Below are 25,010 nucleotides of genomic sequence, written 5' to 3'. Positions count from 1 at the left end.
AGGACTCTGCCCCGTGTCATACGGCAAAGTCAGTGAAGACCTGGTTTGAAGAAAATGGTGTAGAAGTGCTCTCGTGGCCTGGAAATTCCCCGGATATGAGTCCGATTGAGAGTTTATGGCCTCTATTGAAAGATGAAATACATGAAGTTCCCATAACAACCAAAACAGAACTCATACAACGTCATATCAAAGTATGGGTTCATTCAGGTAGAATCAGGGAATTGTGCTGAAAGTTGACCACTGGAACACCCAGACGTGTTAAAGCACTTGTTAATGCAAAGGGTGGACAAACTAAATATTAAAATAGTTGTTTACTATTGAAGTACTCACTATTTGTGAATAAAATTGATTGCATTATTATTTGTTTGCTTAAATGTCGTTTTTGTAAAAAAAAAAAAAAAAAGTTTTTTTCCAAAAATCCATAATAATTGTGCCAGTACTGTATGTCTTATTTCCTGTTCTAGGGGCCGTTTACATATTACGTAACGCTATTTTTGACCAATTTTACCCTACCCTCCTGCTTGTCACACTTCGTAACGCAAGGCCGAGTCCCACCCCTTTGTTACGTAACACTTTTTGATCTTTATTTTTCCATTATTTTGATTATTTTAGGGGTTATTACAATAAAAAACTATTTTTAATGGTAGAACTTTTTATTAGAAAATGCTTATATTATTGTGAATATATCTATAGCGTTTTTCGCCAACAAATCAAAGTATTAGGAAAATGGTAGACTCGTAATAATCTTTTATCCCCATAAGGTTGTTTAATTAAGCAAGGAGGTCGCACCCATCATTTTAGGTCACTAGTGATTGGCAAGAAGAAAGTACTGCGGAAGATGCAGTTAAAACAGGATTTAAAGAAATAACATTGACCTCTTCTTCCGAGATACAGGGTGCTTCGTGCATTTGAAGTTCGCCAGTGTTAACGATGCAGAGTTCTGTTCCTCATCGACCACAGATTCGAAGTGGCTGCACACGTGAAGGAGCAGGGACATCTCGTTTGTAAACAAGCTTTCGAGCATCTTCTTTGCACTTCGGACTTCAGTTTACCACTATACAAATTATTTTTTAAAAAAATTAGTGCGAGAATGCGAATAAACTCGATTTCTTCAGAAATATTCAAATCCAAAAATAATAATAATAAAGTAGTACGACAATAATATCCGACGAATTAGGTTTTTAATATCTTTAGGTCTGCAAATCGTGCATTGTTCCGTCAAAAAATGTTTCAAGAAAAAAAAAAGTTTCTTCTGTTTCACATGCGAAACTTCTTCGAAGGAAAGAGTGGGTAATGATTCGAATCAGAAGTTTTAAATAATATTCTCAGAAATAGCGATACAAGTGGGAACGCGAAGGAATTTTAAAGCGGTGGTTACGATCACTAACAACTAACTCCAGAAAATCGTGTGACGTAAATGCAATGCTGCGATAGCCGCAAAACCGAGTTTTATTGCATTGTAATACACACAGAGTTCTTCACCAGTCATGCTGGTGTCTAGTGCCTCTTCGAATAACTTCTGTATGATTCAATTCATATAGGCTATAGTTCGAAACTTTCCGAAATAATGTCATTATTTATTTATCTGTCTATATATACAGGGTGAACGGTAACTACGTGGATGAACTTGGACGGGTGATATTATATCTTTAAAAAAGCAAAGATGTCCTAGTGAACATGGGGGAAATTCCGTTCCGTTTAGGAATGACAGAGTGTTTAAAGCATGGGAACATGTACTTCAGAGGCCAACAGCTTAAAAACAAGTGCGGTTAAAAACATCACTTAGAAAGTCATACCTACTCTATTGAAAAATCCATATTTGAAAACGCAGCTACGTGTGCACACGGGATTAACAACGTGTGACACTTCTTTCCTTTACAGCATATCCCGGAATCCCTCCGTTCCTTTGGGGAATTCCGTGCGCACGCATAGCTGTGTTTCCAAACATGCATTTTTCAACAGAGTAGGTGTGACTTTCTAAGTGACATTTTTAACCGCACTCTCTATGGTGTATTGCTTTCGACACTCCTAAACGGGACGGAATTTCCCATGTTCACTACGACTTTTTTTTTTTTGCTTCTTGTTAGATGTACTATCACTCGCCCAAATTTGTCAACGTAGTTACCATTCACTCTGTAATGTATATATATAATGAAATTACTACATTTGTAACAACTCTTGAGCCACCCGACTGATTTCGATTAACTTTTCAACGTAGATGAGTTTCGGGCCTGGAATGTTTTTTATAGCTTTACTTTGAATGTGCACTTTGAAGAGAAGGGGAAGATATACAAAAATGATCGAAAATGACCAATATTAATGTTGAATCATAGTTTTCGGAGTGGCTGATACGAACAGTGCCACTTCTAATGCCGTTTAAATCCAAATTCAGTCCCCATTATTACTCCTAAGGGGGATGGTGACATGTAAAAATAATTGAAAATTACCGATTAATTGAAATCCATACTGAAAAACGTTGTTTTTCACCAAATTTTTCATCTGATATAAATATGTTTTTTTTAAATACTGGTTACAGCATATAAAAAATGTAATGCAGACCTACTTAAAAAATCAGTTTAGTACCATTGTTTTATGGTAGTATTTACAGTAAATTGTTGAAACGTTTGTTTTCAAAGTGTCAAATATATAAACAGTAAACTGTGTGTCTACTGTAAAAAAAAATAATAAACCATACTGTTTTCCGACTGGTATAAGGAGGAAATACCATACTATTTTTCGATTGGTATAGTAAAATAGTATTTTTCCATACTGTTTTACCGTAAATTGGTATACGGACAAAATCTCGCGGCCGAAACATCGCCGCCCAAAATCTCGCCGGCCAAAACCTCGCGGGACAAAATCTCGCCGGGCCAAAACCTCGCGTGGCCAAAACCTCGCCGCCCAAAACCTCGCGGGACAAAATCTCGCCGGGCCAAAACCTCGCGTGGCCAAAACCTCGCCGCCCGAAACCTCGCGGGACAAAATCTCGCCGGGCCAAAACCTCGCCGCCCAAAACCTCGCGGGACAAAATCTCGCCGGGCCAAAACCTCGCCGCCCAAAATCTCGCCTTGCCAAAACCTCGCCGCGAATGAAACTTTTCTTTAAAATTTACCCAATGTGTTTCCTAATATGCAATTGCACATTACAAATAATAATAATAATAATAATAATAATAATAATAATAATAATAATAATAACAATAATAAGATACAAAACATCGTGTGCGTGGGCTTTCTCGGGTTATTCCCGTTTCCTCCCACTTTCTTTATTCGATCATTTCCTTCATCCTGGTCATCTACGACTCCTTTAACCTATAGGACATAATCAAGGGACGTCGTAAAAACTCATATATTGTTTCATATTTTCATAAATATTATTAGATTTTTGTTAAAATTTTAAGTTTTTGGATGTCCCAAAGTTCACGAAACTAACCTCGTTAGTTGTCATTACTTTCCTTATGCAGACTTTCTTTCCCTATAACCAGTTTAAAAACATCCTGTCGCCCTACCTTCACATTGAAATCCTCTAATACAGAAATAGAATTTTCATATGGTATCGCGGGACTTGGTCAAATACCCGTGATACTTCTTCTGAAACAGCGTCTTTTATACCGTCATCCTTATCATCTGTTGGAACATTTACATTTTGGTCAGGCGAGATTTTGGGTATGCCGATATTTTAGGGCGCGAGGTTTTGGCCCGGCGAGATTTTGGCCCGCGAGGTTTTGGGTGGCGAGGTTTTGGCCAGGCGAGGTTTTGGCCCCGCGAGATTTTGGCCCGCGACGTTTTGGGCGGCGAGGTTTTGGCCAGGCGGGGTTTTGGCCCGGCGAGATTTTGTTCCGCGAGGTTTTGGGCGGCGAGGTTTTGGCCAGGCGAGGTTTCGGCCTGGCGAGATTTTGGGCCGCGAGGTTTTGGGAGGCGAGGTTTTGGCCAGGCGAGGTTTTGGTCCGCGAGGTTGTCGCCGCGAGGTTCTGGCCGCGAGGTTTTGTACCCAAACCCCGTAAATTATCAATTATGTGCAAACTTTGTTATTTTCAAGTGACTGAAGCGAGGTAATCTTACAATGATGTTTTAAAAGCTGGTCATTTGGGGGGGCCGGGCCCCGATGGGCCCCCCATGGCTACACCCCTGTGGAGAACTGTAGCAGCATGGTTTGAGGGACACTGGAATGAAGATGAATATTTTCTCCTGGCCCGTTCAATACCCGGATCTAAATATGGTTGTACATGTGTGTTCGTTTTGGAAACTAATCCTGTACAGACTTCCTTCTCCATCTTCTCTTGCAGAACTCAATGATGGACTGCAAGCAGAATGGTGTAATACTGTACTTGCTACCATTCACTACCTCTTCAACGTCATTTCACGGCACATTAGAACTGTTCTGAGAGCAAAAGAAGGTTCAATGTCATATTAATCCGTTAAGTTTAACTTTAGTTGTTTCCATTAAATTGATAAGCATCTGTACGTTCCAACCTTATAAATTAAATAAGGTCAGGTGTATATAAATGTCTCAAAATTAGAGATGCAAGGGCTCGAAAAAAAAAACGGCTTGTTTGAAAAAAAAACTCGGTTTTTTCTGCTTCGCTTTTTTGCTTGGGAAATTTTGTTTTTTTTTCAAAATTCTGCTTTAAATTGATAAAACAGACTTTGTTTCGCTTCTCTATGACACAAAAAGTCATTTAATTAGTGGTTGATGCTGATAATAATTTAAAACCTCGAAAATAAACCATGAATTTCGAAAAGATATTTCAAACAATTTTACTTCAACATTTTTACATTATGAATTCCAAAGGATTAACCAATGTATATAATTAAAAAAATTAACCTCCTATATACAAAAACAAGCAGAGTTGGCAAGAACCATGGTTGTTTCTGAAAATGCCAAAAACCCGTTTTTTGGGGGAAGTTTAAACCAGGTTTTTTTTTATTTAGATATTTTGCTTTATGTATTTATATTACATATTCACAGAAATAAGTTTGTTTCACCTTGGTGTTATTATGCAACAACGGGGTTATGCTGGAAGAGGTCCCATAAGCTTAAAGAAGTCCGTTCAGTAAATTTCTTAAATTGAGAAACTCCTGTCCTAGCCATCGGGAAAATCCCGTCATTATTTTAAATGTAAAACAACAACGGGAAAATCCTGTTATTGCTTTCCATGTTAAATTTAAAGGTCAACGTATCATAATCAGTACGCTAAAACTGAGGTATTAAATTACAAATTTAGTATGTAGATATCATTGAAAGTCCAATCCAAGCTAATGTTGGAAGCTACGTAGGCAATGATAAATTTTGCCAATTTCTGTCAATATATTTAAGCAACCTTGGCTTCTTTATAAAACAACAGGTATGCAGAAATATATAATTTGGTTTCGTTTCGTATGTTTAGGCTTAACATCCTTACGTAATACCGAGGTTATCAAGGAGAAGACTTTCGCTTAAAGTGACATCCGAACCGCTACTTGGTTTACATATGAAAGAAGGGTTGTGGTTCGACCGAGAATTGAACATGGGACACCTTGATTAAAAGGTGAAAAGGAAATAAGACTAATGCAGATGGTTTGACATGTGGAAACGTCACCATGAAGTTCACACGATTCGCATTTTTGTTCTTTTTATTTTTTTGGCTTAAACCATTTAAAAAAAACAGTTATTGTAAACGAGCCAACCCTAAAAGTAAAGACTTCTTTTAAAAAATATACAAATAACTAGCAAAATTGTATGTAGTATTTTTACTTCAAAATATTCTATACCCTCTTTTTGAAACAAAATAAAATTGAAATAAAACATAAGAGACATACTTAGATTTATATGATACACTTAAAGGCTGCACATCTAGAGCTTTTGGTTCTGTATATGCTTGAAATTCTACAGTTAAGTTTTATATAGCCATCATCACGGTTTACCCAATCCTCAAGTTTTCTGAATTTTTAACAAGAGGGATTCTACATATCATTACGGAACTTCTCCCCCCCCTTACAAAAAAGGACTACGAAATATATTTAAACTAAATACAACTGCACAACAAACATAACTGAGTGGTTAGCTTTTGCGCTTCTATCGGGAAGTCCGGGCTTCAACCCAGCATTCGACTATTCTGACAAAGCTTTTCTTCTTTCCATCTGTGAATGTAGAAATAGTGCGTGTACTGGCCGACTAGGAGTGTAGGAGTTGGCCGATTTCCTTTCTTATTGTTTTTAAATCGTAATTATTACTAATTACCAGCAGTGACGGTTTTGCGAAGGTTAGGGGGTCGGTCTTTTGGACTGAAGCCTGTTCCCCAAAGTTGCGGAATGTCTAAAACGAACGAAATATCTATTAGTTATGTCTTTACTCATAAACTTCAAGCACCTCCCAAATAAAATTAGGACTTTTTAGAAAACGAAACAATCAGAGAAACCCTTCCCAAAGTACTTTTCTAAATCCGCTACTGATTATTTGTATAAATTGGTATTCAAGGTTGTATCCGGAAAATTATTGCTAAATCATTGCACAACTACAGTATAACAGAGATGTGAAAGTACGGTTTGACGGACATATTGAAAAACGTATGCTTTGATGGATATATAGAAAAACGTAAGTTTAACTTTTGTGCTAGAAGCTAGAGTCTAAGCTCTTAGAAATGAAACACGGATGACAAACTAAAATGATCTAGAGAAGAAAAAAAATGTCGATAACTCAAAAGTTAAAATAAAGTTAAATAGCCTGTAAAATTGCCCTCAAATATTACATTCTTCATGTTAGCTTTAATTCGTAAAACATGTGCTTCATCCATCTTGATGGTGAATTACAGAGCTAAATATGGCATTTAGGTCATGGAATTTTTATCTAACTATAGAATATACTATATGAAAGCTATTTAGATAGAAAAATCATGAAAATGAAAAAAGCCAAAATTTCCAAAATTCTCGTTTTCTTCCCAAAAAACCGGCTTTTTATGTGAAAAAAACCATAAATTCAAAAAAGCCGGCTTTTTTGCATCTCTACTCAAAATATAATTTTCTTTTCAAAACCAGAACTTTTAATATATTTGGTATAGCAAAGTGGACACAATATAAAGATACAAAAAGTAAGTTTGAGTTTTTGCTCTGTGCTAAACTTTATTAATCATTGTTAAAGAATCAAGTAGGTATCATACAAATTGTGCAAGTAACACTTTTTTTTTTTTAATGTGTGCGTACAGATAACTTACCGTCATTTTAAGCAGTGCCTCTTGGAATGGTTTGAACATAAGATTAATTCTTGTTTTAGTCATGTTGTATGTTAAAGTAGCCGCGCAAGTGAATACTCGCACCACTTCCCGTCCGTTATCTATGAGATTCTGCATTGGCCCTGTGATGAGATATCCTAGTACTATTGCTTTCAGAACACTTCGGCCGGAGCGTCCAGCAAATGTTGGGAACGCTAAAAATGATATACATCTTACCTGAAAAGAGAAGACATTCTCACATGTGCTGTATAACTAACGCGAGTAAAGCTCTTCATCAAATGGTTGGTGCTCTGACAAATATTGCCCACTGCCATTAAACATTAGATACAAATAGCAATTGTTTCTTGAACGTGTTAAAAGTGCAAAGTTCTTCCCCTTACATTGGTCACATTGAATTTGTGCAATTGAATAGCTTATCATCAACCAGCCGACACGTATCCAATTTGTATCTTACTCCCAGCGATTCAAAAGAAGTATGTAAGAATATTTCTCTTTCTTGTCCGAAGTTTGAGATCATAAAAAGATGTCTCAAGTAATAACCTATAATTAAACCAGAAATGAACCCTGTGCATAAGGTAATTTTGGGGTAGTAATGTAGCCTCCCGAACCTTTATATTTAAAAATTTTCTTTTCGTATAATAAAAAGTTACTGAAAAGAATAAACCAATATAGAAATTCTATTTCGTAGTCCTTAAATATATTTGTTAGTCGTTGACCAGAGCAAAAAGTAAGTTTCTACATTTAAAATAGTTCTTCGTAGAGCATTCTGTCGCGCTCTGGATGCGTCATTTGCCTTCAATGTTCAGTTGCTTATTTGCACTTGGAATGGCAACACACCAATAAAAGTCGTTAGTATTCTCGAGTTAGTGAGTCTTCCCCCGCACGTCTAATAGCGCGCGCTTTTATTCGAGGTCCGGGTTCGATTTCCCGCATTACAGTGTTCGAATTCCATTTTAAGCTGTAGGTCACGTCTCAATAAAAGGACGCTAAAACTGCAATCCACTCAATCCAGTTAGACAAAACTAGATTGGTCGATTTGGATTCTATTGGCACGGTGAATTGCCTTTCGAAGGCAATCCAACGACACTATACTTTGTCTCGACAACATTCGAGCTGTTTCTTTTTTTTTTTTCTATTGAAAACAAATTATGTCTAATTTCTCTTCCAAATTCCGAAACTTTGCAGTACCATCCCTTTCCTGTTATGCAACCACTATCACACTCTAGAATGTATGGTTGCTATAAGCAATTCCAAAAGTTACTATTAGATCCTAAAGAAATTTATGTTGAACCATCGGGAAAGATATATTTTTTTAAACAAACAAACAAAAAAGAAAATCCAAATCTGTGCACCTGTGTTGAAGTTACGCATGAACTCTCAATATGTGTACGATTAGGTTGAATTAAGAACATCCTTCTTTTTGAAGTCTGTTAAAAATACACATGTAATTGAAGCCTATTGAGAATATTTTTCAATAGTACTAGAATTTATCTTTACTACAATAATACTAGAATCTTTACCTTATTATATTGCATAACATATTATTTATATTACCTATACATGTTTGAGATTCTCAACTGTAATGTGTGAAACTTAATTGAGTTGAATTCTATTTTTTCAGGTTGTTTCTGGACTATTGCTCAATCTGATAGAACCATCAAGGATATGCTCCGAAGACTACGTGTAGTTCATGAGTCTCAGTATGAGAAAGACTGTTATACGTAAGCAACTTTCTCAATTCAACACGCAATGTATAACAAAATACTTGGGCTTGAGTAATATTTACCTGTACCTTGGGCAGAAAGTACTCATACATATGCACTATACTTAGTAGAATGTTCATTTCATATTAACAAAAGAAGAATGTTTTTAATATATGTAAGATTATTATTATGGGATAGTTGTTGATATGGACATGTTTTATGGTTACCTAGTCAGTGAATTTGTGTACTTAACAGTTTTAAGAAAAGGATACTATAAATTATATCAAATAATAAACCAGTTTAACATCGTTTATAGACGTTGTCAGTTTTATTAAAAAGGTGAGATTAATGGTATTTAAAGATCGAAGTTAATATTTTTAATGTCAAAGAATTACTACCACTTCGGATTTTTGTCTCAGCAAACGAACCAGGTTTACGACTATCTTTTTGATAAGTCGTTATAAAAATTTGGTTTGCCGGAACCCGGGACTTTGTAAATTCAGTTCCCGAAGAAGAGTAAGATTGAATTTACTTTTATACTACATTTAATGAATACGAACTTAACCATATTGCGAAGTGGTAAAGTAATCATAAGAAAAATGGTCAACGAAACAATGCAGCAGGAATCAAATACTAGTGACAGCGATGAGACTAGTGTAACACCAGGCTTGACATCGGAAGATATCTTGTTAGCTTTACAGCGACAAATGATGCAGATGTCTACCGAGATAAAGCAGACCATGGAACAGAAGTTCAACGAAGCTAACAAACAAAATGAAGAATTAAAGCAGACCATGGAACAGAAGTTCAACGAAGCTAACAAACAAAATGAAGAATTAAAGCAGACCATGGAACAGAAGTTCAACGAAGCTAACAAACAAAATGAAGAATTAAAGCAGACCATGGAACAGAAATTCAACGAATCTAACCAGACCATGGAACAGAAGTTTAACGAATCTAACAAGACCATGGAACAGAAGATAGAACTGAAGTTTGACGAAGCTAACAAGCAATATGAAGAATTAAGTAGACGGATAGAACGGATAGAACAGAAATCAGATGAAACGAAACAAACAATTGTCCAGGTGGTGAACGACATATCCTCACAGTTCGAGGAAAAGTTAAAAAAGATATCCGATGATTGTCAGGAAAAGCATGATCACCAAAATCAAGAAATCTGTGCTGTAAAAAAAGATTTAGACGTAATAGAATCTTCCATTAAACAGCAAAAGATCCAGGTCAGCAACAACTCTAATAACATACGTGTAAATACACAGTTGTTAGCTACTATTCAGGAAGAGATTAGAACGTTACAAGCTAAAGACAACATTTACCGTAATAACTTGGGTAGTGATCGCTTTGAGTTGCCCCACTCACCAGAGATGAACTCGCCTTCGCCGGGGTCTGATGAAGATATTATACTAGAAGAAAGTTGTCCGAAAAACACTGATGAGCGAAACATAGATGGTGACACGACACAGCACGTCACGGATAGGAACTATCACTCAACAAGAACAAGGAATGAGAAAAAGAAGGTAAAATTAAGTGTTAAGATGAGTGAAATCCGAGCTATGAGCAAATTCAGTGGTAAGTGTAATGAGAATGCTACTTCTTTCTTAGAGAAATTCCAAGACGAATGCAATATAATGTGTATCGAACGATCACAATATATGACATTAATACCCCATGTATTACTCCCACCTTGTTCCTTATGGTTTAAAGCAATACGTGATCACATTAGTACATATGAGGAATTCAAAGCGGCATTGATCGCAAATTATGAAAATGACTTTTTGCTGGCGAATAGAGATGCCACCCTTAGAAATCAACACTTCAATCCTCGATTGCACAAATCTGTTGTAGAGTTTGTTGTAAATGTCTACAACGAATTAAAGGTCGTTAATCCTTTGCAATCGGAATCGAGAATAATAGCATCGATTCGAAATTTGCTTCCATTTAAATTGCAACAGATCTTATTTTCCACACAGTGTATGAGTTTCAGCCATTTATTGATGCTTGTCCAATGCTACGAAACTCAATACCATGCCATGAATCCACAATCAGGAATGGGTAAAAATAAGAATAATTCAGATCATTTGGTGCCTGTTCGGAATTTAAATATTCGGAGTGTGAATAATACAGAACCTAACCTAAGCCGAGTATACTCTAGCAATCAAAATGAGCACAATAGGCAAGGTTATGTAGGGAATCCGCCTAACCTAATTAATAGTAACAATTCATATGTTAGACCATATAGTCAAAATAGATTTAAAAATCGACGTAATGTATGGCGAAATTCCAGAAATACAGCGAACTACGCGGATAGACGTAATTGGAGATCAAGAGATGGGACTTCATATCAACATCAAAATCACGATGAAAGACAGGTACAACATAATGTAGAACCTAATCATGATAGCGCAGTACAGTGTACGTTATTAGAATCGTATGCAAGTACGAATGTAACCTGATTACCGTCAACGAAATTTAGCTAGACTCATATCAGCTCTAGATTTTCATGAACATTTATTTTATTTTTATTCAATTTAATTCTCTTTAATTCTCATTAATCAATGATAATTTTCAAATGATTTTTATTCTTTCTTGTTAATATGAGGAATTATAATTCGATTTATAATTATTTAAAAGCAAAGATTATTTATATCAGATTGATTTGTGTTGAAAATTTAATTGTCAAAGATTATGTTAAAAAGAAGCTCTATTCTATAAAATTAATTATTCAACGAATACCTTGTAGGAAATTCTTCTTTATTATAACATCTTAGTGCCACTATGTATACCTTTAAATGCAACATCCGACTTATTTGTTATTTAATGCGCCCGTAAAGATTAATGTTATTTGCAACCCACGTTTGTCCTTTACATTTTTTGAAATCGCACTCTCCGACGATTAATTAAATAAGCGACGATATTTTAATAAGAAGATATATTAATAATATAGTGGATAATAATGAGATAAATATAATTAATGTAATTAAAGATAATTATTGATGAAATGAAAGATTTGTTATGAATGTATTTATATATATATATGTATATGTGAAATGTAATGAATATATATACAAGGTGCGATCAAAATATGATGGACATAAGTAATGTAAGAACACTAATGTAAACGGACCAGTGGTTCTTGAATATAAAAGCCAAGCCTACTCATGACTTTTATATTCAGTCCCTTTGTCGAGCGACATTTTTATATAACAAAATACTTGGGCTTGAGTAATATTTACCTGTACCTTGGGCAGAAAGTACTCATACATATGCACTATACTTAGTAGAATGTTCATTTCATATTAACAAAAGAAGAATGTTTTTAATATATGTAAGATTATTATTATGGGATAGTTGTTGATATGGACATGTTTTATGGTTACCTAGTCAGTGAATTTGTGTACTTAACAGTTTTAAGAAAAGGATACTATAAATTATATCAAATAATAAACCAGTTTAACATCGTTTATAGACGTTGTCAGTTTTATTAAAAAGGTGAGATTAATGGTATTTAAAGATCGAAGTTAATATTTTTAATGTCAAAGAATTACTACCACTTCGGATTTTTGTCTCAGCAAACGAACCAGGTTTACGACTATCTTTTTGATAAGTCGTTATAAAAATTTGGTTTGCCGGAACCCGGGACTTTGTAAATTCAGTTCCCGAAGAAGAGTAAGATTGAATTTACTTTTATACTACATTTAATGAATACGAACTTAACCATATTGCGAAGTGGTAAAGTAATCATAAGAAAAATGGTCAACGAAACAATGCAGCAGGAATCAAATACTAGTGACAGCGATGAGACTAGTGTAACACCAGGATTGACATCGGAAGATATCTTGTTAGCTTTACAGCGACAAATGATGCAGATGTCTACCGAGATAAAGCAGACCATGGAACAGAAGTTCAACGAAGCTAACAAACAAAATGAAGAATTAAAGCAGACCATGGAACAGAAGTTCAACGAAGCTAACAAACAAAATGAAGAATTAAAGCAGACCATGGAACAGAAGTTCAACGAAGCTAACAAACAAAATGAAGAATTAAAGCAGACCATGGAACAGAAATTCAACGAATCTAACCAGACCATGGAACAGAAGTTTAACGAATCTAACAAGACCATGGAACAGAAGATAGAACTGAAGTTTGACGAAGCTAACAAGCAATATGAAGAATTAAGTAGACGGATAGAACGGATAGAACAGAAATCAGATGAAACGAAACAAACAATTGTCCAGGTGGTGAACGACATATCCTCACAGTTCGAGGAAAAGTTAAAAAAGATATCCGATGATTGTCAGGAAAAGCATGATCACCAAAATCAAGAAATCTGTGCTGTAAAAAAAGATTTAGAAGTAATAGAATCTTCCATTAAACAGCAAAAGATCCAGGTCAGCAACAACTCTAATAACATACGTGTAAATACACAGTTGTTAGCTACTATTCAGGAAGAGATTAGAACGTTACAAGCTAAAGACAACATTTACCGTAATAACTTGGGTAGTGATCGCTTTGAGTTGCCCCACTCACCAGAGATGAACTCGCCTTCGCCGGGGTCTGATGAAGATATTATACTAGAAGAAAGTTGTCCGAAAAACACTGATGAGCGAAACATAGATGGTGACACGACACAGCACGTCACGGATAGGAACTATCACTCAACAAGAACAAGGAATGAGAAAAAGAAGGTAAAATTAAGTGTTAAGATGAGTGAAATCCGAGCTATGAGCAAATTCAGTGGTAAGTGTAATGAGAATGCTACTTCTTTCTTAGAGAAATTCCAAGACGAATGCAATATAATGTGTATCGAACGATCACAATATATGACATTAATACCCCATGTATTACTCCCACCTTGTTCCTTATGGTTTAAAGCAATACGTGATCACATTAGTACATATGAGGAATTCAAAGCGGCATTGATCGCAAATTATGAAAATGACTTTTTGCTGGCGAATAGAGATGCCACCCTTAGAAATCAACACTTCAATCCTCGATTGCACAAATCTGTTGTAGAGTTTGTTGTAAATGTCTACAACGAATTAAAGGTCGTTAATCCTTTGCAATCGGAATCGAGAATAATAGCATCGATTCGAAATTTGCTTCCATTTAAATTGCAACAGATCTTATTTTCCACACAGTGTATGAGTTTCAGCCATTTATTGATGCTTGTCCAATGCTACGAAACTCAATACCATGCCATGAATCCACAATCAGGAATGGGTAAAAATAAGAATAATTCAGATCATTTGGTGCCTGTTCGGAATTTAAATATTCGGAGTGTGAATAATACAGAACCTAACCTAAGCCGAGTATACTCTAGCAATCAAAATGAGCACAATAGGCAAGGTTATGTAGGGAATCCGCCTAACCTAATTAATAGTAACAATTCATATGTTAGACCATATAGTCAAAATAGATTTAAAAATCGACGTAATGTATGGCGAAATTCCAGAAATACAGCGAACTACGCGGATAGACGTAATTGGAGATCAAGAGATGGGACTTCATATCAACATCAAAATCACGATGAAAGACAGGTACAACATAATGTAGAACCTAATCATGATAGCGCAGTACAGTGTACGTTATTAGAATCGTATGCAAGTACGAATGTAACCTGATTACCGTCAACGAAATTTAGCTAGACTCATATCAGCTCTAGATTTTCATGAACATTTATTTTATTTTTATTCAATTTAATTCTCTTTAATTCTCATTAATCAATGATAATTTTCAAATGATTTTTATTCTTTCTTGTTAATATGAGGAATTATAATTCGATTTATAATTATTTAAAAGCAAAGATTATTTATATCAGATTGATTTGTGTTGAAAATTTAATTGTCAAAGATTATGTTAAAAAGAAGCTCTATTCTATAAAATTAATTATTCAACGAATACCTTGTAGGAAATTCTTCTTTATTATAACATCTTAGTGCCACTATGTATACCTTTAAATGCAACATCCGACTTATTTGTTATTTAATGCGCCCGTAAAGATTAATGTTATTTGCAACCCACGTTTGTCCTTTACATTTTTTGAAATCGCACTCTCCGACGATTAATTAAATAAGCGACGATATTTTAATAAGAAGATATATTAATAATATAGTGGATAATAATGAGATAAATATAATTAATGTAATTAAAGATAATTATTGATGAAATGAAAGATTTGTTATGAATGTATTTATATATATATATGTATATGTGAAATGTAATGAATATATATACAAGGTGCGATCAAAATATGATGGACATAAGTAATGTAAGAACACTAATGTAAACGGACCAGTGGTTCTTGAAGATAAAAGCCAAGCCTACTCATGACTTTTATATTCAGTCCCTTTGTCGAGCGACATTTTTATATAACAAAATACTTGGGCTTGAGTAATATTTACCTGTACCTTGGGCAGAAAGTACTCATACATATGCACTATACTTAGTAGAATGTTCATTTCATATTAACAAAAGAAGAATGTTTTTAATATATGTAAGATTATTATTATGGGATAGTTGTTGATATGGACATGTTTTATGGTTACCTAGTCAGTGAATTTGTGTACTTAACAGTTTTAAGAAAAGGATACTATAAATTATATCAAATAATAAACCAGTTTAACATCGTTTATAGACGTTGTCAGTTTTATTAAAAAGGTGAGATTAATGGTATTTAAAGATCGAAGTTAATATTTTTAATGTCAAAGAATTACTACCACTTCGGATTTTTGTCTCAGCAAACGAACCAGGTTTACGACTATCTTTTTGATAAGTCGTTATAAATGGAACTACAGAAAATCAATCCATTTCCGTTTCGTAAGAGATGTTCTGCTTGAATTTTGTATCTATCTCCTCTGCAGAAATTGTTCTGCTTTTGTCTGAAAAGTTCTTCTTAACTAGAGTATTGTCTCTTTTGTTCACGCCAAGCAAAGAACTTATACACATTTGACTGCGTTTGGAATAGCTAATGATCTGGGCTTTATATTTTAAGACATCTACCCAGGCACACAGAAAATCAATTGACTTACTCTTCTCCACGTAAAAAAAAAAAAAAAAAAAAGTCTAACCTTCTTCGTTGTGTGAGGAAGGTTCCCGTAATTTTCAACTCTCTACATTGTGTAGGAAGATCAGCTAATTAAGACGAGAGTTAATGAGTGAAAAACTTTATATTCTTTAGAATAGAATCAGTGGTAATGAAACAAGGGTTTTCTTTATATATATAAAAAACCAGTGGTATTTTAATTAGATACCTAAAGTTGGTCTGTACCTCAAGAGTTTATTATATCTATACTTCACTACTAACTATTTAGTTGCTCTTAAACAAAATTTTCACCTTCTAGATTTATCATCTTACTGTGGTTTGCATTTTTAAAATATATAATCTCACACCGTATTATAAACAGAGAAACCTACCGCTCGTACTAATGGTTAAATTTAGTTGAGTTGATTTTGAGTTTAACATCCCATTCAACAGCGAGGCTATATGAGACGTAGGCCAAATGATATATGAGCTTCCACCGGGAATCGAAGTCAGATCTCCCACACCAAAGACGCGTACGCTAATCGCTTAGCTACAAAGGAGCTGTGGTTAAAGTTAGTGTTGCCCATGAGGCGAAAAGTTTCTTTTAAGTCCAAGACGAGATGAAAAATCTATCTAACCGATTGTGGAAAGGTTCAAACAATTATGTATAGAAATGTTGATGAAAAAGAACCAAGGAAATTTCATTCGTCAGACGTCACTGTTCTGAAATTTAACCACTTGGTTTCATAAAGTTACGTCGCGTTGCTAACAATGTGAAAATCAGTGCTGTGTATTATCAGAACACGTTTTGGAGGATATTTATATAACGAAATCATCACACTATATGTAGCGGACAGCAACCGGGTTGAACTGCATCAGGACAAGAAATCTAATCATGCAGTAAATAGATGGATGGAAGCTAGGACTAGAATTCGTGTTATTCCCGTCACCGACACTCCAGTGAAGAGTCCTGATCCCAATGGATCACTGTACTTTTGAACTTCTGAAACACTGCCTTTCTTCTCGTAAAGTGTGCACAGCTTCCGGGGCCTGAAAGTCGTCTCAACAAGAACGGAATAGAGTAACCCTTACAAAGACGAAAGATGTCTTCTATAATGAATAGAGTAATATCGGACAGTTATCAAGAGGGCTGGTAGTCACATAGAACACAACCGACGGTGAAAGATTACGGACCATCTTAGGTAGGGCCAAATTCAACATTTTTGCCTCCCGATCAGACTCAGTAAATACCGGTGTAGAAATTTTTCAGACGGTGAAGTGAATAATCAATATTTAAGTGAATTGATAAACGTTGAAAACTGTGCGTAATTCTGGAAGTTAATTAGGAATAGAAAGGTTTTATAATAAATGAATATGTTGTTAACAATGAAAGAAGAGAATTAATTCATAATAAAAATGTTGAGATTACCACTTTCTAGCCGAATGGATTCTTGTTACTTGGATGCTGTATTTACAAATGTAAAAATTCCGTGTTGTATCCATATGCTTTTATAATACATAGTTAATTTCTAAAATTTTCAGAACCGAACTATATATAAACTCTTTCGAGAAACTGTTACCTTCTGGGCCATGGGTCATGTTGGCGCATGCGTAAATATTGCCCTGGCATATGTAAGAAGGTCTTCAGACAGTTGTCTTTATGAACTCAGCTCTGTAGTCTTATACAGATTGGAGTCTTTTGTGAAAAGATGTTTTAATATTATACATAATAGTATAATATGGAACTTGTGCCCAAAGAGCTAACTGAATTAAAATTGGGGAGCAACATTAAGTTGATTATTATACGAAATAAAATGTTACGTCAACCGCACTAACTTTTCTCATTCCCATTTCTTACAATTAATTAAATTATGTAATGCAGCTGTTATTACGGAAATATTTATTTATGAATTATTTATTTTTTTATGAACAAAATCGCCTGAGTCGTTTCTGAGAAAAATATTCTCAAAAAGAAAAATCATCTCAAGGATAAACTGCCCTTGTGGATATTTTCAGGAGAAATGACTTGTGATGTGTTGTAGGTTTGTTAATGAAACATTTATACCTAGATATAAGAGATATGAAAAGAAAATTGTTCGAGTTGTTTTTAAGAAAATTGTCTGCAAAGAACTTCCAAAATTATACTACCCCTTCCGGAATTTTCCCATAAAATTGACCTTTTACAATATTATAGGATTGTTGATGAAATGCTGAAGTAGAAACAAAAGCACTTGAACTATTTTTGAGAAATTCGTCATTTTTGATTTTCACTTTTAACTAAACTATCCTTATTTTTGGTTGGCGAAAGATAAGTGAAAACACCTGCGAAATCTTAAAAATCTTAGGGCTTTGCATACGTTGAACGGTATGATTTCTACATTGAGAAAAATCCGTTCTCTGGACAGCGGTATATTGTACAAATATACGAACTCCTCTTGCTTACTACAGAAATCAGTACGGAGCATACGTTATCCGTATGCTAAATAGACACTGCTCGTAGATGTTACATCATACCGTTGCAGGATGTCTGATATCTAACAGTCTTCCTTATATTACATACATATATGTACGTTACATTCGTTAGCTATATGTTATATACGTCCATTTGTATGTGAGATCCTGGCCGCCTATATTGTTTCGTGCGAAAAGTACATATAGATGGAACACTTATACAGAAAGTATTATAAATAGGCTTCGGATTTTTAGGTCCCAAAAAATTCAAATTAGGTATTTTAAAAAGTGCATTTTAGGATTTTATAGGTTTTTAAAAACACGGTTTAGGATTTTTAGCATTATATTACTGAAAACGGAATATTACTACACTTTATACACTTTGTTAGCTATTTCATACTTAAATGGTAACCTTAATTTAGTAAGCTTTATGCTAACCAGTCTTCTGCGTAATAAAAATAATAAAACTCTTCTTACCTTGGACTTTTTTTGATAACTGAAATATAGTTTAACATATGTATGGCCTGTCGTACTATAGTAGTAGTAGTAGTAGTAGTTTTTGTCAGTTTTCTTATATTTGAAATTTTATACAACACCACAAATATCACTTCACTTTTCTAACGATACACTGAGGAAATACGAATGTTCAAATATTGTTTTTCCGGCACTTTTCATGTTTTTTATAGCGCAAAAAGTGGTCACTTCACTCTCTGTAATGGCACTGAACAACAAAATATTTGGCAAGATTTTCTGTTGTGAACTTTTTCCTGTCGTCTGACAAAATTCTCTTGAATGCAGAAAAACTGCGTTCCACATCACACAATGTAAGAGACGCATATTTCATACTGGCTAATTTCTCGGGATTCCATAGCAAATTTTCTTGGACATTGTGTCCACGAAGAATTTGGCCCACTAGTTGTATCTGTGTGAAATCAGGACTGCGTTTCAAAACCGCCTCCAACTTATCCACAATTTTTGTTCCAACTTCCCCAGGTACTTTTTTCTCTTTCACTTCTTGAAGAATTTGAAGAGCTTCTGTTAGTGGAAGAGACTTCTTCTCCAATTCAGTGATGGCTTGAGGCATATGAGAAAAGTTAGCTTTAATGTAACTTAATTGTTGTACAGCAAACTATGACTACAGTGCTTTTTTGGAGATGTGATTGAAGCGGCTTCAATCTCGTCGAGCGAATCGATGATCTGAACAATGCTTTCAAAATTATCTGCATAGTACAGTGCTGCTGAGAGCCACGTTCCCCAACGGGACACAACGGGCTGTGGTGGCAGTGGTGTGTTTGGAAGCATATCCTTGAAGATAGCCACTCTGTTAGGAGCTTTCAAGAAAACCTTTACAGATGAAATTATGTCGTTGGCGATTGACTACGTGTTTGAAAGTATTTTTCAAGTTAAAAATAACTATAAAGAATCATTTAGGACGTTATAGGTTCTAAAAGCTAATTTAGGATTTTTTAGGTCCTAACTCCACAATTAGTACATTTTAGGTCCTATAAAACTAATATAGTTCTACTTATAGCAACTTGAAATGTAAAGAAAACACGAATTTTTTGCATTCACTGTACAGGAATAAAATAGGTTCGAACCTAAGAATCCGGAGCCTAATTATAAAATACGAGTTATACGTCTGCTGTACGCTAAGTCCAAAAACTACAGGATTTACAAATGTAACATACGATTTTACGTACGCCACATAGGTACATTTTTTTCTCAGTGTAGGCTAGGAGGCTGACGGGAGAACGAACAGATGGACATACATCCAACAATTACGTAGGCGGGGTATGCAGCTGTAATGAATCGCCTAAGTCAATTGAAATATTATTATTATTATTATTATTATTATTATTATTATTATTATTATTATTATTATTATTATTATTATTATTATTATTATTATTATTTTATGATTCCCATGCTTTCTTGTCTCGTCTGAACATTCGAAAATAAAAATGCAGCGACGACAATACGTTCATACATGTTTATCAACCGATCCGAAACAGGCAACTACTCATTCAAGAAATGTAGTTTAGATATACAGCGTAGTCTAAAAGTAGGTGTACATTCTCGTACTGATCAGCTCACTGTATTTCATATCCTTTCTTATTGTTATCAAACAGGTAGACCTAGTTTCTTTATGATCTGTCCTTAATGTCTTTTCACTTATACCTTAAGCTCGGAACAGCAGAAGCAAATAAACCCATAAACTAGAACGTTATACTTAATCAATGCAGGGGTGTATACCTACTTTTGGGCCACCCTGTAAAGAAAATAAAATTACATAAAACTCGACTTTTGCAGTTAGTGCATTCGATCGAAGGAAATCTTGTTTGAGATTTATATTTTCTATATGCAGCAACTTTCTCTATAGACAGACAAAATCTAACAAACTTTCTTGAAATTAAACAGAAAATTATTTAATTTTATTCACACAATGTTAAATTTTAAATTCATTCTCTTTATTGGAGAAAAATCTTCCTCTAATAATATAACTCAACATATCCTAATATGTAAAATTTATTGAAGTGAACGTGGTGAGCTTCTAACATTACATACAATTGGCATTTGCGTGTTTATCCGTCAGTCTGTCTGTTCCACGACAATTCTCCAGGGCGTCATTTCAGATTTCGCTTGGAATCAGCTAATTGTGAAAGAGTTTATGTATTCCTTCAAATTGAAAAAAAAAAAAAATCTTCACTGAAAATTTCATAAAAATTTTGGCAAATTTATCCCAACTTCAAGATCATGCTTCAGGTCAACTTTCGTTTGAAAGAAAGAAAGAAACATACCTAGTTTTATGAATCCGTCTATTTTTTTGGAAGTTTTAAAAATTATTCCCTAAATCAAAATTAATTCCGTTAGGTAAATTTTTTGGCACAACTACGAGGGTAATCCCAAAAGTAATGTGTACAAAGTGCTATGGACGCAAGGAAACTGTTCGTAAGGGGCAACACTGTTGTGTTTCTTGTTTACCCCATACCAAAACAAGTTTGTTGCGCACCTCGCTGACATGCTTAGTCTTGCCTTGACAGTTGTTTGTAATGGAGCTCTCGCTTGATGCTATCGCCAAGTGTGAAGTTGACATAGTTATTCGGTTTTTGAACGCGAAAAGGTGTTAATCCTATTGAAATTCATTGCTAATTGACGGAAGTGCATCACGAGTCGAGTATGAAATGCTGTAGCGAGTTTGCAGCTGGTCATACTGAAATTCACAACAAAGAAAGGACCAGGAGATGGTCAATTTGCGACGAGACAGTTGCGAAGGTTGAGCAAAGCAGTGACTAACACTTGTTTCTTAACTTGAAGTATACTTGCACAAAACGAGCTTCAGCGACGATGACGAGCTAAAAGATGAGATTCAGCGCTTCCTCAAATACATGCTGGTGAGTTGGTATGACATGGGCACACAAAAGCTGCCATAGCGCATTCAAAAATACATTGACGTACAGAAATAAGTAATTGCACAAGCTTGAAACTAATCGAAATATTATAGGAAATAAACGTTTCTTTGAATTCTAAAAAAAAAGGAGACCTTACTTTTGGGATAACACTCGTAGTAGGGCGAAACTTCGTTAGTGGAAGTATGTATCTTACATTGTATAAGTTCTCACCTGAGTAGAAATTGCATTTCCAATAGCCAGCATAATACAGATAATTCCACCAATAAGAAGACGAGGAAACTCTGTAAACTGAAGATCCATTAGTATGAAGTGATAGAACCCTGAGGAAAAGAACACACAATCAGATGACACTCCTGAGTTGGGTTTAAGGTGTTTAGTGGCTTTCTCATGTAATAACAAATAACAAATAATAATAATAATAATAATAATAATAATAATAATAATAATAATAATAATAATAATAATAATAGGATTATATTTTACAACAGAAAGAATTTTCAAATGTTTTTTCTTATTTTTGCAAGCATACTAAAGGTTTAATAATTGGAGTACTCTATCAATATGCTACGTACGTGGGCTACTCAGAAAGGATTCATTAATTTTTCGCACGGAAACAAATGAAACGTGCTCTCTGTTTGGGAGATGTAGGACGCCTTCATGAGTGCATTCTAATTCTTGTCTGCAGAGAGCGTCAGTAACTAGCAGCCAACTCCTGAGTTAATAAGTATAGTGAACTTCTGTTGGATGTTCATATGTCTGGAAGTAGCGTAAACATATGTACTACTATGAGCAAAATAAATGACGCGTCTCTTTATTTTGAAGTTTTTTGAAAATATCTCCGTTTTCTTTATATGTTCGAAATTTCGGAAGGTTTCCCCAGCAGGACAGGTTAATAACAAACCCGTTTTTAATATTTGTGTTAGATATTAGCTTAAAATAAAGAAATTAGAAGCAAAAAACATTAAATCGACAGAAATCTCGAGAATTACCAACTCTGCTAAAGTGGGAAATTTTCAAGAACACGAGGGAATTCTGCATTTCAACACGAAGCAGCGACATCTATGCCATTGAGAGAAGCGTGGATTAGATCTACAAACGAAAATTTTAACGAAATATTTCTAGTATGTCTTATTATATGCATTATCAGCGAACTCCAAATATATGAATCTATGCTAAGTATTAACGTATAGATAGTGCAAATAGTGGAAATTACCTATGGAAAAAGACGAATTGTTAGCCCAATCGTAATGAAAAATCGTCTTTATTGTAGAACAGGTTCAGCTTACGTAAGAAAGCAAATAGCTCAGTTAGATAAAGCAACGAGTTTCTATACCGGTACCAAAGGTAGACGGTTCGAATCCGTGGAAGTACTGTTGTCATTTTTATCACTAAGGTTATTTTATTTATTTTTTATTTGGGAAAGAATCAAAATGTAACATATGTGTAAAACTCATGACGATACCAAAAAAAAAAAAAAAAAAAAAAGTTTGGATATTTTGATAACAGATTTCCCTATTAAATGTTTAATTTTCCCTATAAATATTTGTCTTAAATTGAAATTGTTTTGAATTTACTACATAAGCAAAGTTGCCCGAAGGAGGAGAGCTCAAGTAATAGATATTCTACGTAAAAGCAACCTATTGTAGAATGATGATGCTTCTTACCTTCAGCACATAATCTTAACGTTAGAGAGTCAGAGAGAGAAAAATCCTGTTTTTCCTCCCCTATGACCACTCATCTTAAAGCTCTATCTATAATGATTCGTGTCACATAATTTCGGCTCTCCAAAGACATTCATATTTATTATTATTATTATTATTATTATTATTATTATTATTATTATTATTATTATTATTATTATTATTATTATTATTATTATTATTATTATTCCTGAATATGAGCCAGAGCCCACTCTGAAAAATTGCATCTGGCGTTCTGAGTGAAAGTTCTATGGGACTATTAGAAAAATATATTCCCGTTTCCACGCTGATGGTAGAATTTCTTAAACAGTTATTGAATTACGTTCGAAAGCTAGGCGTAAATAGCGCCCCCGCAACAATGTGGCGTGGGGACCGCACAAGCTGCAAGGCCAAAAAATATACAGAAAGTACGCCGGGGCGGAGCAGGCCAAATTTTCACACGGGCAAAGTGACTTTTTGGCGCCCTTCCCCTAGTAGTAGCCTATATTTTACATTTTATCATAGTGTTTTTAATAGTTTAAACCAGGAGCGTCATTTCAGATTTTGCTTTGGGGGAGGGGCAAGACCTCTTGATATAAGTAAAATTTCGCGTTTTTCACTGATTTACTACTATTCTAATGATAAAATCTATATACATCTCTAACTCAGGGGGGGGCAAATGCCCATCCCTGCCCTCCCTAAATGACGCCCCTGTTTTAAACCCATTTTCAAAAAGAAATCCATTACCTAGGAAAACTTCACAAAGAATATGGCCCGCTATAAACAATACCAACTCCACCCCCTCTGGTCTAGTGGCTAGCACGCCTGCCCTCTGTGGTACCGGGTCCAATTCCCGGTGGATTACTGTTGAACGATAAAAGTGGTTCGGATTCCACTATAATTAGTATCCACATCTCCCTTGCCCATTAAGGCATAACCGTGGAACGCTAAACTCAAGCAAACAAACAAACAATACTTAATTCCCGGCACTCTTTTTGTTCTACATGCCATCTCTCAATTTTTCGATACAGCCTCCTTAGTACTATGAAACTCTCTTCTTCCATAGTGAAATGTAAAAAGATCATATAATTGCCACTACTTTACAAGAATATAAACCAAAAACGTCAGTAGAAAGCACATTGTAAAATTTACTTTTTGAGGCTCGTTTTGGTGCCCCTCTTTCTCTGGCACCCCGGGCAGTCGCCCGGCCCTTAGTCCGCCCTTGAAAGTACGGACGCATAACTAAGGACTGCGGAGGAGAGGTTAACCTTCATGTCATGCCACTGGTTTGACGTGTTTGAAATGTTCAGTAAGTGATCGGTTAGTGAAATAATTTCGACGGTTACTGATGTTTAAAGTTTAGGTAAGACAAAGCTACCTAATCAAATACATTTGATATCGCGATGTCACAATTTGATTTTTCCTCACATAAAAAAGATAAAAACAATAGTAATAAAAACCCTTACTCGTACTGGGCTCCTAACTAACTAACAGCCTAATTCTTACAGACTAGTTGCTCTG

The 25,010-nt window shown here is 34.9% G+C and overlaps 1 protein-coding gene across 2 annotated transcripts in view; it reads right to left on the bottom strand.

Annotated features, from left to right (window-relative positions):
• LOC145668406 (protein sneaky-like) overlaps nucleotides 1-25,010 on the bottom strand; it is a 127,365-nt gene that overhangs the window by 79,792 nt on the left and 22,563 nt on the right. For both annotated transcript variants that reach the window (XM_081736208.1, XM_081736209.1), the window contains exons 3-4: nucleotides 22,021-22,130; nucleotides 7,190-7,423 (exon numbers count right to left, since the gene is read on the bottom strand). In XM_081736208.1, the coding sequence (XP_081592334.1) occupies nucleotides 7,190-7,423; nucleotides 22,021-22,130 (344 nt within the window). The remainder of the gene's footprint in view (nucleotides 1-7,189; nucleotides 7,424-22,020; nucleotides 22,131-25,010) is intronic.

This window comes from Thermobia domestica, chromosome 13 (genome assembly GCF_964235325.1).
Source record: "Thermobia domestica chromosome 13, izTheDome1.hap1.1, whole genome shotgun sequence".
Lineage (NCBI taxonomy): Eukaryota > Metazoa > Arthropoda > Insecta > Zygentoma > Lepismatidae > Thermobia > Thermobia domestica.
Note: the sequence above shows the minus strand (reverse complement) of the source record. Positions and strands in the feature narration are given on the sequence as shown.